This window comes from Pyrus communis, chromosome 4 (genome assembly GCF_963583255.1).
Source record: "Pyrus communis chromosome 4, drPyrComm1.1, whole genome shotgun sequence".
In the NCBI taxonomy this organism is placed as follows: domain Eukaryota; kingdom Viridiplantae; phylum Streptophyta; class Magnoliopsida; order Rosales; family Rosaceae; genus Pyrus; species Pyrus communis.
Genome location: NC_084806.1, coordinates 15,419,374 through 15,434,993, shown reverse-complemented (window position 1 = coordinate 15,434,993; position 15,620 = coordinate 15,419,374). Strand labels below are relative to the sequence as shown.

Genomic DNA, 15,620 nt, shown 5'->3' with positions numbered 1-15,620 from the left:
TAGAGGGGATGAAGTTCCAGACCCCTCGGTCATGCATTTTGGCCTTTATTTATTTATTTAATTTTTTTTTTTTTGGTGAATAGAGGGGATGAAGTTCCAAACGATCTAATACATAGCATTAATAACAATAAAGCGGCCCATAAGGGTGCTTACAAGATCATCCGTTAGATGTTGCATAAGCTATTAGGGTGGAAAATGAAAACAATACAACCCAAGGTCCAAATTGTAGCTCATTTGGCTAGCTAATCCGCAACATTGTTCACTTCCCTAAAAATATGCTTTAGTTCACAATGCTCAATTCTCTTCATCAAATCCTTGCAACTCTTCAGAAGGGTAGCAAAGGGTGAAAGGTATCTTGCACCGCCTGGTTCAACAGTAATACAGCAGAGGAAGAGTCCATCTCGGTGAATAACTTAGATATGCCTTTTTCAATAGCAAGCTGAAGTCCGAAATACAAACCCCAAACTTCAGCTTTTATAATCTACCCTTGCCTTAGATTAATAGAGAAACCTTCCAAGCAATCACCATTGTGGTCACAGAGAATTCCTCCAGCACCAATGTTGTTCGAAACCATTTTTCTAGAGCCATCCACATTCAACTTGTGCCAACCAAAAATAGGAGGCACCCACTTCAACATAACATGCATCTGAGAAGGTGATTTATCAATTTTTAGAAGAGAATCCATCCATTTAGATGCAGCTCCAATAGTAACCTTTCTAAGATCACTAGGGAGGGAGAAATCCACATCAAAAACTTGGTGCTTCCTCCATTTCCAGATATACCAGCAAGTAAAGACAAACAAACAATTCCATGTTATTTTGTCAGACCACAATAACTTGGACGTCACGTTAGCCATCAACCAGGCTTTCAAGTGCAAATTAAAAGTATTGCACAATTGAGAAGGAATCCGTAGAATATCCCGAATGCATTTAGCTCTGCTACATTCCCTTAGAAAATGTGTGATGGTCTGCAAAGGCCAAGAACAAAGGTTGCAAGAGGAATCCACAGTTAAGTTTCATTTGGTTCTTTGCTCATTAGTAAGAAACTTACCTTGACCAATGAGCCAGATGAAGAATTTAAGTTTGGGGGGATTTTGAGAGTCCAAATCTCAAACCAATAAAAAACAAGCCTTCTTTCACAATCATTAACACATTATAGGTCGTATTTACGGTGAAAGTACCATTTGAAGTGCATTTCTATATAAGTTTGTCCTCTCCAGCACCAATAGTCCTAGCAGGCCAACTGATTATGTTTTTGACCTAGTTTTCTAAAAGAGCAGATCTTAGCTTACAGACGTCCCACCAACTGTCCCAAAGAAAAGAAGAGATTGGAAAGTCATCTTTGGGAAATTTATTAGCATCAACAAAATTAATTAAAGGATCATTCAACACCCAAAGGTCTTTCCAAAACTTGACTCCATTGTGGATGCAAATTTCTGCCTTCTTCTCCTTGAACGAAAATGCACCTGCAAAACAATTAACACCTAAGATTAAGGCCAAGAGCCTCACACGCCCATGACTAATAGAGGGGGGGGGAGCTTTGGTCGAAGAGTCTCCGATGCCAAAGTTAGAATTTGAGAGAGAAAGTGTTTAGAGAATTTTAGGAAGGGAATCAACGTAGGTTTTTGGAGAAATGTGGGGCTATATATAAGTGTATGGCCGGCCTTATTTAGAGAAATCGGTATCAGCCACTTATGGTAGAAATTTGGCCCTAATTGCAAGATATTACGTCAAATAATATCTTGCAATTAATTTGGTAATTAATCCCAATTTGAAATGAATAATTGGGAGTTACCTTGTGGGTGAGGATTTGATGAGGAGTGATGAGAGGGTTTTAAAAGAATACCATTTTAATCACCTTTGACCTTGATTGAGCCATTGTTGTCTATTGTATGTGTGTGGGAATCCCGGTGTGCCTCAAGGATAATTTTGTCATTTTCACCCAAAAATCCACATATCACCTCCATAATTTTCTTGATTATTTTGGCTCCACAAATGGCCACACGCCTGTTGGGATGATTGTAAGAAAGGGCAGCAGATGTAGAGATCTTCTCTTGTTTTAGGAAACAGAGCATTACTTCCTATTTTGATGTAGATTCCCTCTTTAATTGGAAATTAGATCCTTCTAGGAAAGGAAATAAATTACTTCTAAAGTCTATTTAATTCTACCTTAAGTAGATTATTAAATCAATTTCATAGAGCAATTTATTCTACCCTACAAAAGGAGAAAGCTAGAGGATATTTGTTCCTCCTCCCCTAGCAATAGAGGATATTTGTTCCCCCTCCCCTAGCAATCTCCTACACTTGCATGTGCAAATGACTGTCTTTCGTTGCTTTCTTTGTCTTCACGCTGCACTAAGGTGAGAAAAAGTTGATTTTTCCTTGTCTTCTTAATTTTTGGGAGCCTCGAGGCTCGAAATTTGGCTCGACGTGGGTCGAGAATGTGTCAAAAATTGGTTGAGGAGCCTTAGCAAGGTTGCTGTTGTGGTGCTACTTGGCGCGATGGTGGCTGGCTGGGCCAGGTGAGGCTCGGCTTGGACTACACTGATGGGCACTGAGGCGCTGGGCTCTGGCACGGGCCAGACTGGTGGACTAAACTGAGGAGGCTTAGGCCTTGTTTTGTTTTTCTTTATTCTTTTTTTTTTAATGGGCTTGGGCCCGTGTGTTAATGGGAGAAAGTGAGGTCGAGAGTTGTTGGGCTTGGCCTGTTTGAATGGGCTAAGGGGTGCGCTGGGGTGCCTGCCCCCTTATTGCTGACTTGGGCCGAGATGAGAGATACGGTCCAGGCTGTAAGGCTTGGCATTGCTTGCTAGGCTCCTGCAATCTTGGGTCGTGGGCCTAGCATGCTTTTTTTTTTTTTCTTTTTTTTTTTTTTTTCGCAGCCATCTAATGAATTTTCCTCGAGTCTTGGTAGGGTTTCTTCAAGCATGTCTTCTTCAAGCCATAAGGGTGATGATGGTGTACTGCCGTTGTATCATCAAGATGGGTCCTTGAGTAAGGTGGGCTACTTCAAGGCTGCTCACTTCAAAATTTGCTCTGATGACTCGTTTATAAACTTTCTTGAGGCATATAGGCATGCCATTTAGTCGGGGGTTCATGTGAAGCGTGTCAAGGAAGTAGCAGCCATGAGCCATGTAGCGGGGCTTGAAGAGCCATCAAGTTTCACCCCTACTACTTTGTGTTGGGATTCACTTTCCCTATGTCGCGTTTTTTCCAAGAAATACTTTGCTCCATGAAGTGTGCCCCCACTCAATGTTCTCTGAATGCGATTCGTGTGATGGTGGGGTTCTTCAATCTAAGCCAATTCTTCGACTTAGACTTGACCATCAATGAATTTTTTTACTTCTTCGACATAGGCCACATTAAAGGAGTTAGGTAGCTGCAATCCCGTTATAGTCTCTTCGATCATTCGAGCAAAGGAGGTCTTGATTAAGCCAATGAGACTTTGGAGATAAGTGAAGAGTGGGAGTATGATTATTCCCCTGAGTTGCGTGTTTCGATGGTTTTCATCATCAGTAAGTAGACTGCTTAGTCTCTAGGCTGCTTTGTACTTTCGCTGAACAACTTTCTGATTTATTGATTATCCTCATTTGTTCTTGTAGATTCAGAATTCGGCTCGATTCCTAAGACTTTTCCAGATATGAAGAAAGTGTATATTGCCCCAGATATCTCTTCTAAGTACCGTGAGTGGCGTTGGCTACTTAGTCCTCTTCATCGGGAGAAAGGCGGGATGCCCCCGAAAGAGGAGATAAAGTGAATTAAGGCTGAGGCGTTGGCTGCTACTAGGATTGCTCAGTGTGGAGGTTCTGTCATGCCTCTTATACTAAAATTTATGCCAAAACGTCTGTCAGGGCCTAAGTCAAGTTCACATTTGGAGAGACTTACTACTATGAAGAACGATAAGGTGGACTCTACTGCTAACGTGGTGCCAAAACCCACTCCCCTCGCTGCTGAGATTTATTCGCATGCTGAGAAAAAAGAGGTTGCTTGCATAGGCAGTTGTGAGAAATCCACTAAGCCTGTTTCTAGAGAGGCTGCTAAGATTTGTGCGTTCTTGAAACCATATCTACTTGAAGATATAGACGCGTGTGCCAAGCTTGTTGATGCCGTTAAAAGGGTTGTTTACCCAAGTTCTTTTAGGAAGCATACGACCGAGTATAGGAAGATTACTCTGCTTGTTATGATGCAGAAAACAACGATTCTGCAGCCGAGTTTATGCTCCTTGACCAACAGGATACCAAGGGGATGGCAAAGACTATGACAGCCAAAGCCTATTCCTCGACCGAGAAAATCAAAAAGTTGGAATCTGAGCTTACTGTTTTGATGGGGTTTAATATCTCTATCCCCACTTCTCTGCAGCTTGAGATTGTTTGCCAAGAGATCGTTGATTTGAAGACTAGGCTTAATGCGATCCAAGTTAAGTATGAAAGTGCACAGAAGGAGATTAGTTGTTACATACCTCAGATTCAAGATCTTGAGCGAGCCATTTCTGAGTTTCGTTTCGCTGCTTATGCAAAAGACGAAGAGTTGATTGTTGCTTATAACCAAGTGATCCACTTCAAGAAGATCATCGATAGGCTTGAACCTCAAGTGTTGGAGCTCCAAGGTGCTTTGAAGATCAACGAAAGTCTGAAGAAGGAAGTGGAGGTGCTGCAGCGCGTCCGTGCTTGTTTGCTTGAGGAAAACGAGCAGTTGAAGGGTGAGAAGGCTAGGGTCGAGGCTTTGCTTGCTCAGAGTTATGCCGATTTCTACAAGTTAGGTTATGTAGATTATCTCTTTGGTATGTCATTTGACTTTGAGTTTGCTGGGAAAGACTTCAAGACCTTCTCTATTTCTCCAGAAGACTTGCTTGCCTTTACTTTTAAGGCTTTCATTGGTGAAGTAGTCGGAGAAGTTGGTACCCAGGCTAGGACAGCCAGAGGTGAAGCGCCGGATGATGCCATTGCTGAAAGCATCATGACTGCTGAAGGTGTCGACCGAGTAGCCATGTGATGTCTAAGTTGTTGAAGAGTAGTCTTCTAAGTAGTCTTTAGGATTTTCTTTATTTTCCTTGTTGCTTTTTACTTTGCTTAAACTCATTCGGCTTTTGCTAGTTGTTTATTAATTTTGCTAGAAATTTAATAAACTTGATTCCTTCGCTTTTCTTCATCTTCACTTCTTTTGGTCATGCCTTAACCTTTGACCTTTAGACTAGTGGCAAGCGTGCTACTTTTCTATAAGCAAACATGCCCACTTAGCCTATGTAGTCGTTAGTGTAGATATAAAACTTTTTGCAAAGTTGTTAGCCATAGGGTCGGCAGCCGGATTCCTTACTTACAGAAGCAAACGAGTCTGTGTGACCATTTGGCTGTTAACATTGGCTTTCTTTTATCCTTTGAGCAATGTGGCCTGCATCACAACATACTTTATGTAACCAACTCCGTGAGTTGCGTAGCAAGTATCATAACACTTTAGGAATTAGTGTAGATCACTCCGCGCTTTGGCAGAAATGAAGCTTATCGACTGCGTAGCATGTATACAATGGATAAAACTCCGTATATGCGCGTGAACTAGTTTAACCTTTCATAGAAACATGCAGTTGTATAAGTTTAGCACAACTTACTGCTCAAAGGGTAAGCCATAGGCAGTCTTCTGGATATTGTAGGCTACCTTAGTGCACTTGGTAGCAGTTTTAGGGTTCCAAGGCAGTCGTCCATAGGACATACTGCGTAATAGGCCTCCTTCATCTCTAAGGCCATTTTCCCCACGGATTAGGCCAAGAAACCCAAAATCCTTCAGTTAGGTAAGCCTTGAAAAAGACTATTATGGCTACTTCGAGGAATCCCAGCGTAAGCCATTGTGCACCTAGTTATACCAAAACAACCCAACTCATCCACATCTGGATATTCAGAGTGTAAGTTTATCCTCTCGCATTGGAGAGCAAACCCATGTGGGTGTTAGGGAATTGGTTTACCATCTCACACTAGAAAACATGGTTGGTCCCTAGGGGGCGCAATTCCTGTGATGAGTCCCTAAGAAGAGTCGGGCTTCTTTTGAAGTGCAAAATTGATCAGTTGTTGTAAACATGCAGTCAAGCCAAGTTGTAAATTGCTTATGAATTCCTCATTGAAAAATCAATGAAACGAACGAAAACTTAGCTGTAAAATAGAAATTGCATAACAACTGGATAATCCTCGGCTCGTGAGGTGGTGCCTATTGAGTTACTTGAGTCTTCGGGCTTTGATGTAGAGGGAGGTCATACATGGTACTTTCTTAGATTGTAGGTGTTCCATTGCTTTTTGATATCTTTATCGTTCATGGTGGCGAGGGTGTAACTACTCTTGCTGTTTACTCAGTTGATCTTGTATAAACCCTCCTAGATGTGATCCATCTTTTTAGAGCCTTCTCTGTGGGAAGTAATGAAGGCTTTTCTTAGGACTAGATCTCTGGGCTAGAAATGAGCTGCTACTAGTAAGTTGCGATGCGGGTGATGGTCTTCTCGCGTTTCTCCTCTGCCAGATCTAAGCTTTTGACCATCTCATTACTGTTTTGCTCGATGCTTGACAGTAGAGTGCTGATACTTAGCATGATGACATTGGGAGGAATGATTGCTTCTGAACCAAATGCCAAAGAAAAATGAGTCTCGCCGGTTGCTCGTTGTTTAGTTGTGCAATACACCTGTAGATATTTAGGGAGTCCGTTTGGCCACTTTCCCTTCTTGTCGGAGAGGGATTTCTTGAGGTAGTAGAGAATCATCTTGTTGGATGCCTCTGTCTGCCAATTGCCTTGAAGATACCTTGGCATCGACGTATACTGCTTGATATTATATTTTTGGAAGAATTTTGCCAAATCTCTGCCTTACGAATTGCGAACCATTGTTTGTGACGATGGATTGAGGGACGCTAAATCGGCAAATGATGTTCTTCCATATGAAGTGCTTTATGTCCGTCTTAGTTGTAGTTGTCATGGTTTTTGCTTCTACCCATTTGGTGAAGTAATCAGTTGCCATGATCATCATGCGTCTGCCCTCAGTAACGGGCAGCATTGGCTTTACCAAGTCAATCATCCATTTCATGAATGGCCAATGACTCGTCTATGGGTGTAGTTCGCTGACAGGTAGTGTTGGTAGCGACTTGTAATGTTGGCCAACGACTCGTCTATGGGTGTAGATCGCTTGTTAAAGGTTTTAGGTAACGAATAATTGAAAGAGAATCATATCTGACATAGATCTCCATCATTTGTTGAGGCCCCATTTTTGTACGTAAAGGCGGCGAAATCAGCATATCGACCGCACAACCAAAAATGCGCAAATACGATATGTCAGGTTCATATCCAGTAACCAACTGAATGGTGCTATATGGCTGGATCGCAACAGGCCTCTAGCAGACCAACATAGTTGCGTGCAATATTGCCTGACCCCAAGCAGCAACCATGAGCTTGGTACATATAACCAACAATCGAGCAATCATTTATAAATGGTTAATGAATGCCTGTACTAGGCCATTCTGGGTGTGAACATGGGATATTGGATGTTCAACTTCAATCCCAACCGACATGCAATAGTCATCAAAAGTTTTAGATATGAATTCTCCAGCATTATCTAATCGAATAGATTTGATTAGATAATTAGGGTGGTGAGCCCTGAGCTTAATAACCTGAGCCAACAGCTTGGAGAATGCAGCGTTCCTTATGAACAACAAGCACACGTGTGACCAACATGTGGAATCGTCAACCAAAACTATAAAATATCTAAATAGTTCACAGGGAGGGTGAATCGGTTCACAAATGTCCATCTGAATCCTTTGTAAAAAGATAGAAGGATTCGAATGAATCTTCTCATAAAAAGGCTTAATAATAAGCTTTCCCATAGAGTAGGTTTGACATGTTATTCCTTGAATCGAACCTAAACTTTGGGTTAATGGATGCCCATGTGAAGATTTAAGGATACCGCACATCGCTGTTCGTCAAAGGTGTCCCAAACGATCATGCCAAAGTGTTTTTCACAGTCCCTGAAGTAGGACCAGCCACATAATGGCTCTCTATAGGGTGTATGGTTGTAGTATACAGAGACCACTCGGGATACACTCCATCTTCTCTAGAATACGCTTCTGGCCATATTCGTAGGAAGTGATGCACAAAAATTCAACTGCATTTTCTACATAAGTTTCAGCGTGGTAATTATTATCTCTAATATCATTGAAACTCAACAACCATCTGCTGGAACATGGAGAATAAAGTGCCTCTTCAATACTCAAGATTGTACTATTGGACAACATTATACGTGCCTTACCGTATCCTTTAATCAAGTTAAATGGGCCAAAGAGGGTTATCAGAGGTGCATTCTTAGGTACGAAGTTAGTGAACATATGCATTCACGTAAAACAATGTGCGTGGTTGCACCATCTGCCAAATAACTAACTTTCCCACAAGTCATACCTAGAAATAAAAATTAATTTGAATTCGTCACATGCATAAAAGTTCGAAAACAAATATATATTCAAAGTAATTTTAAGTATTCAAGGATGGTGATTAAAAAAAGCTTAATATCCAAAAACAAATCACCAACAAATAATCCAAACATAAAGGAAAATTGTGCAAACTTAAACCAAAAACAAGGAAGGGGTTTGGCCACTAGGTGGAATTCGGCCCCCAAGGTTCTAAAATTAACTAAAAATAGTTCATGTCAAATATTCCAATCTTCCATAGAGGTAATGGCTTCTTGAAAATCAGAAACCTTCATTTTGGTACTCTTCGGTTCATCCACTTGTGCAAAGTTTGATTCAAACTTCTTATGACGAGAATGATATTCAGTTACAACTTTTGGGGAGCACGGCAAACACGGGACCAATGATCCTTTGAACCACAGTGGTAGCACATGTCTGCATCTATAGTGACAAGTGCTTTGCCCTTATTCTTGAAGTTTGGGGCCTTGGGAGCAAGGGTAGAATGCTTCTGGGCTCGTTTCCTCCCTTAGATGGGCATTGGCTCTGTTGAGCTTGACAGGGTGGCTTATGGCCACCCCTACCACACCTATGTTGGCGTTTTGGGCGTTAGTTTGTACTATAGTGTGCTTCAGGCACAACAGTCACCTTAATAGGTCGAACTTGATGATTCTTCATTAACAGCTAATTCTGCTATTCAACGAGAAGTAAAACAGAGATCAAATCTGAAAATTTAGTGAACTTCTAACCCCTATATTGTTGTTGCAGGACAATATTGGTAGCAGAGAAGGCCAAATAGGTCTTCTCCAAGAGATCATCTTCGGTCAAGTTCTTGTTACAGAACTTGAAAAGTGATCGGATTCAACAAACTTCGTAATTATATTCATTCACAGACTTAAAGTCTTGGAAGCGTAGATGCTGCCAATCATGTCTTGCTCCAAGCAAGAAGATGTCATTTTGGTGATCGAAGTGATTAGCCAAAGTGACCCAAAGTGCTAATGGATCTTCCTCAGCAAGGTAGTCAGTTTTCAATGCATCATGAATGTGTCTTCAGATGAAGATCATGGTAGTGGTTTTCTCGGCTTCGCCAACCAGGTTGTCCATCTCATCTTCAATGGAGGGACGCAAATTATTTGCAGTGAGGTGGAGCTTCATATCTTGGACCCACTTCAAGTAGTTTCTTCCGAAGACCTCTAAAACGATGAAGTTGAGTTTGTTAAAATTTATATGTCCTTATCACAAAATAAATGGACAAGAATGTGGTTAGTGTAATGGAGAAAAATCAATTCATTGGTTTAAAGTTACATGAAAAGCTTCGGGTTTTCAAGGATGATGTTTTTAAGGAAAACTTTAGGTTTTCAAAATAAGGCATGTTTCTAGAAACTTTGGGTTTCGAAAGAATTATGAACTTCACGTTCATATGTTCCTGCAGACAAACACAAATATATATACAAAATATGCAACAAGAAAATATGCAAATAGATCTTTGGGGTCTATATTTATAATTGAATTAATTATTTGGACTTGGGACCAAAATTAAAGTGTGGGTGAAAAATTATAAAACCCAAATTGTTTAAAAAAAAAGAGGCAATTTAAACTCGGGGCCTAAAATAGTGGACCAAAGCCTATAGGTGGGCTAATTAATTATAGTCGTACGGCCCAGGCCCAAATTCTGGGCTGGAAGAGGCACGAGCCTAGCTGCAGGTTGGCCCAACGTACACAAAATAGGGTTGCAGATGCAAGCCCAGTGAAAAAAAAGGCCTAAATGCACATATCAGCAAAAGCCCATGCAGGGACTGATCCAGTGCTTCGCAAACACAGGTGCACTAGCATAAAGGCTAGGCTCTGGTGCGACGCGGGGGTAAATAAACCTAAGAGGGACGTAATCATGTGCATCGCAAGGCACAAACGCACCATAGCCCTATAGGGTGGTGTCTCGAGCTAAGTCCAACAGAGGCCTAATTGAGCTTTGTGATGTAGGCCGAAAGAATCAAAGCCCATGTGGGCTTGGGTCAAGTCCAAAACACCCCAAGGCTATGCTGGCTTATATCACTAGGAAAAGAAACAGGCGTCGTCGCTTTAGGTGGTTGAGTTTTGGGAGATAATTCTTAGTACAGGACTATGGGTTCAATGGCGAACCAATCCTAGTGACAGAGGGAGATACCTCGACGTCGGCGAGGAGGAAAGAAAAACCTGTGAAATTCAATTCAATTGAATTTCACCCAAATTTGATGAAATTCTTCTACAATTTCAATCATTTTGGTCCATAATCACGACACCGTGTTATGAATTTCTAGAAAAATTCAATGCATATTCAACATATAATTCAATGCATCGACAAATATTTGATGCAATTCATGGCAATAATTCACATAATTCAAAAATTATGGATATAATGCATACACAATTTATGTAGAATCTAAAATTTGAAAAAAGTAAAGTTCGACCATGCATTATGGTGAATGTTCATGCTATCAAGACTACAAAAATATTGAGATAAAAACTGTTGTTTTGGAATAACCTAATTGTGTGATGATATTGGTAACTGGTTTGATGCAGAAAACTTCCACGTCAGATTCCTAAGCGCAATGGTAGGAGCGTGTTGATAACGTGTTATGGCTTATTTTAATCTGACAATGAGAGAGAGGGCACAGAAGATAGAGAAAGTAGGGAGATAAATGTGTTTGTAGGGTTGTGTAGAGGATGTGTTCCCCCTACGCAATGCCTTTATTTATAGTAATAAGAGAGGGAAGAATCTTTCTCCTCCAAGCAACACAAGTCTTAATAAGGAAGAACAACTAGTATCAAATCTAATTTAGGATTTACACAATCGCACTTAAATACAATGTTTATAACAATTTCGTAATTAAAACATGCTCGATATGAAAGAATAGCTGAAAAGAAATCATAATTAAATTTCGTAATTAAAACATATGAGCAAGTAGACTCAAACCCGTGCATGCGTAAAGGGAAGGACCAGCTCTTGCCAACACGCTACTGCAACTTGTTTCATATTGTTCATGTTTATTGTATGTGTAGTACATTACAAAGGTTATTAAAATTTAGAGGCCCCATAAAAACGAGAGCCTTGTGCGGTTGCACACCTCGCACACCCTCGGGGCCGGCCATGGTAAGGGAGCAATGTAGATGGCCATGTGGGAGAGGGAGGAAAAACTCGGAATAAAATGGGATGATAAGGAGGCAAAGGAAAGAAGATTTTTTTTATTTTTTTTTAACCAACAAATTATTTACACTAAGCGGGAAGGGTAGGCTTAGCCTCACAATGTGCTAGCAATAATTTGATTCGAATTCACTTTTGACGAGAATCAAACCTAAGGCCTCTCACTTACAAGTGAAGAAGATTACCTTGCGCAACAAAAAAATTACATTTGGTTGAGAAGCAACACTGTAGGGTGAGTGTGTGTGGAAGGTTCGTATCGGCAGTTGTGGTGATAAAGAGCTATGGTTACTACCTTAGACCAAATGGTTGAGTTAAAATTCTGGAAATCCTAGAGTTGGATGGCAGCATTGAACAAATGTAGTAAAGGGCTATGGTTACTACCTGTAAACCACGCCAATTATATTGCTACTAGTAGTTTACAACACTTCAAATGTCATTTTTTCAGTACTTGATTCAACATTCAACTCCAAATGCATGCAACCAAAATAAAATAAGTTAAGTAACAAAACCAAAAGCACACAAATAAGTTACAGACTATAGTTCCAAAATAAAATAAGTTCCAAACCAAAAACAAAAAGAAAAACTTAAATATAATATATATATATAATATTTATTTTCAGTTCGGCATGGGATTACTGAAACATTGAGAAGGCAATACCAAAATTTCGGGTTCGGTTCAATATGTTATCCCAAAAATTTCAGGAATTGAGACTTTTTTGGTTTGGGATCGAGATTTTTTTTCTTTGGTTTGGGATTTTCGGGAATTTTTTCCAGCCCTAATCAAAACGCCTCCTCCTCCTCAATTTTAAGGAGCCAAGCTCTTCTCAAGTTTTTATTCTATTTGTATTTTCATTTGTTCAAAGTTTCTAGAGAGCTAGTGAGCTTTCCTATTGTTGAATTTCTTTGCTCCCTCTTTTGGGCTTAGGTTTGCTCATCTAGAATCTTTGTTAGCCAAAACTCTCGTGCGTTTGTTTATCTTGTAATCTCGTTGTGGCAACTGACCTCTGTCATTTAATTAAAATCAAAATGTTTCCATCTAAAAAATGAAAAGGTATTTGGCAGAGAGTTTTATAGGCAATTACGAGAAATCATCATTTTTTTACATTTGCATAAATTATCAAATGTCATTATGTCATTATTGCATCGTCAATATATGATCAATATCTCAGCAGTATTAAAAAATGATCATTTTGATAACTAAATGTCAAAAATGATCAGTCATTTTAATTACTCAAAATTGAATCATAATTGCACAAAAGAACACCGACTACGTGCACATGCTATATGTATATTGAAGATTGAGAGTCGTCTCTCACCCATAGGAAGCTTACTTAAGTTTTCATATAGGAAAAAAAAGTCTATATGTTATGCGATATTCTATCTATTAAAAGTTCGAGATAAATGGTTATATATTACTCTTATGATGTTTTCACGTGTTTATTTGATATGAGTATAAGAATGAATGAGTATGAGACAAAACAAACGTTATAGTTATCATATATTTAGATTGTTCAGGTATATATGTCATACAAAATATATGTGAGACTCAATTTTTTTGAGCTTCTTTGTGCGACCTACCAGCGGCTTTTCTTTAAATTTATCTATATAATATTTTCACCTATGAATGAAGCTTATGTTTTTTTTCGGATAGATGCATAACGCGTGTTAAATTGCGAACAAATGCTTAAAAAGGACTAGCAATCCTGGTTTGGTCCAGCACCGGATTCACCAGTCACCACCACCAACTCGATGCTCTTAAATTGCGAAACAAAGGCTTAAAATTACTTTTGCTTTCCCTTAATCTCGTTGAATTTGATTTATGTTGAACTGCCTTTTTTCAAGGTAAAGGGCCACCTAAAACTGGATCACATTTCCCAACTGTCAAATAAAATCACGTTTATCAGTCCTAAAACGTTACGTTTCTTTGCTTTTCTACGTCGTGGTTATTGTCAAACGTTGGAATTAAAAGGAATTAATTGGACTGACATTGAGTTCATGATTTGCAATGGCTCTTAAAATATCTTTTTCATTAGATTAATGTTATACATTTGGTTTGAGTTGATTATTGGAGAGCTGAGACATCTGGTCTCTTGCACGGTTATGGCGGGTGAAAAACGCGGTTATTTACTCATAATCATTTAAGTTCTTATTCGTATAACTGTTTACATATAAACGAGTATACCTATACCCATAATCATTTATAAACACTTACCTATACTCATAACTGTGTTCCCATTTAACCGTAACCACATAGCCGTTTACTAGTTTCTAGGTCTTTAAACAAGTTGAAAATTTAAAAAACAAAATATGAAACTTTGCCATAATTTTGTATTTTTGATGATTAAACGCCGTTATATGTACATTTATGCATTATCTTTATCAAAACTATATGCACCATGTTTAGCATACCCATCACCAGTTATATATTGGACTCCTTTTCTTAGTCTTCAATACAGAACATATTCTGCCATGTGCACATAAAGATGAAGTATCAATATTGGAGCCCGATGCTAGCCTAGTTTTACAATGGTTACACACAACTTTCACCTCCCCACGAAACCTTTTTTCCTTGAAATGTTGCTAAACAATTGAGGTTCTTTTTTCTTCCTAGTAAAATCATCATCCAAGCTTGATTCACTTTAGTCCAAATCTTGGTAAAGATTAAACTGGTTCATTATTTTGGTTCCCGCTTTAAGTCGCCACTACTCCAAACAACCACACAAAAACCAAAAGATATAAGCACTGCAACCAAACAACCACACAAACTGGTTCATTATTTATACATTATACATGTATATATTATCGGTAGCCAACAATTACGTTGCACGAAATAAACCAATTATTTTGTTGCAGATTTTTTGTGTTGGTAATACTTATTAAAGTTGGTGTGACAAATGAATTGGATAATACTTGGATCTCCTACGGGGACTGCGCACACACATTGCGAATGAAGATCTTCACCGTGTAAATTTTATTATCGAAATCAGTCAATTACTTAATTTTTGTTTAAAAAACATCCATAAAAAAAAAAAAAATTTCAGACGTATAAAACAAAATTCTAGTCCACTAATATTCTTAGACCATCACTAAGCTATGGGCTAAAATAAGTCCTGAGAAAAAAATATATCTCTGGGCTATATTCCCTCCGGAATTTAAGTCTGGCTTAAATTATTCTTGATCCAGCAAATTGTCATATTTCAAACATTTTTTTTTTCACTTATAATTTAACGACTATGATCGAATGAGATCAAATCTGATGGTAAAAACAATTGACGGTCCAAAATTAAATGCCAACATCTAAAATTATTTAAGAAAATTATTTAAATCAAATTTAACTTAAAACTTTATAAATACCTATGTATTGTATGATTTTTAATTACTTATCAAAATTTAAATATTTTTAGATTATAATGTTCATAAAAATAAATTAGGATAAGCTATATAATTTTATTTTCAAAAAGTTACCAAAAAAAGTAAAGTTAGGATAAAATCATTATTTAATAATCTCGGACTAAAATTTTAAGTCATAAGGATTGGAGAAGAAAAACAGTTTCTGGGTTATGACTTAAAATTTTCTAGCTTAAATTTTTAAACTTTATCCCAAAGAATTGGGGATGGTCTTATGCTAGATGCTTGACATGTTGTACAGATAGATATATGACATGCCATGTTGTCATACTACTGATTCACATCATATGTAATAAGCATGAATGTATCCTAAACCCTAATAATATTTTTCCCACTTAATGCAGTAAGGCTATATGAAATATCTTACAATTAATGAGATTATTTTGGCATGCATTGATATTTTTTGTTACTATGGTAGTTTACCAAGACAAAAAAGCTCTTTTTTTTTTTTTTTTTCTCTCTTGGAATGAAGAAGAAGGTTGATTTTTTACCAAAAAAAAAATAAGAAGAAGGTTGATTAAACTTTTTGATACAATGATGTATTTAGACTAAAGAGTGAATGAATAAATTGGTTGCAAACTCGTCATTCAAAAGATTCAAATTTAAAACTTT

The 15,620-nt window shown here is 38.4% G+C and overlaps 1 protein-coding gene across 1 annotated transcript; it reads right to left on the bottom strand.

Annotated features, from left to right (window-relative positions):
* Positions 1 to 6,446: 6,446 nt before the first annotated feature.
* LOC137732759 (uncharacterized) lies at positions 6,447 to 6,782 on the bottom strand. Its single transcript, XM_068472036.1, has one exon. It carries the CDS (start codon positions 6,780 to 6,782, stop codon positions 6,447 to 6,449), a length of 336 nt encoding a protein of 111 aa, XP_068328137.1.
* Between the last annotated feature and the right edge of the window lie 8,838 nt (positions 6,783 to 15,620).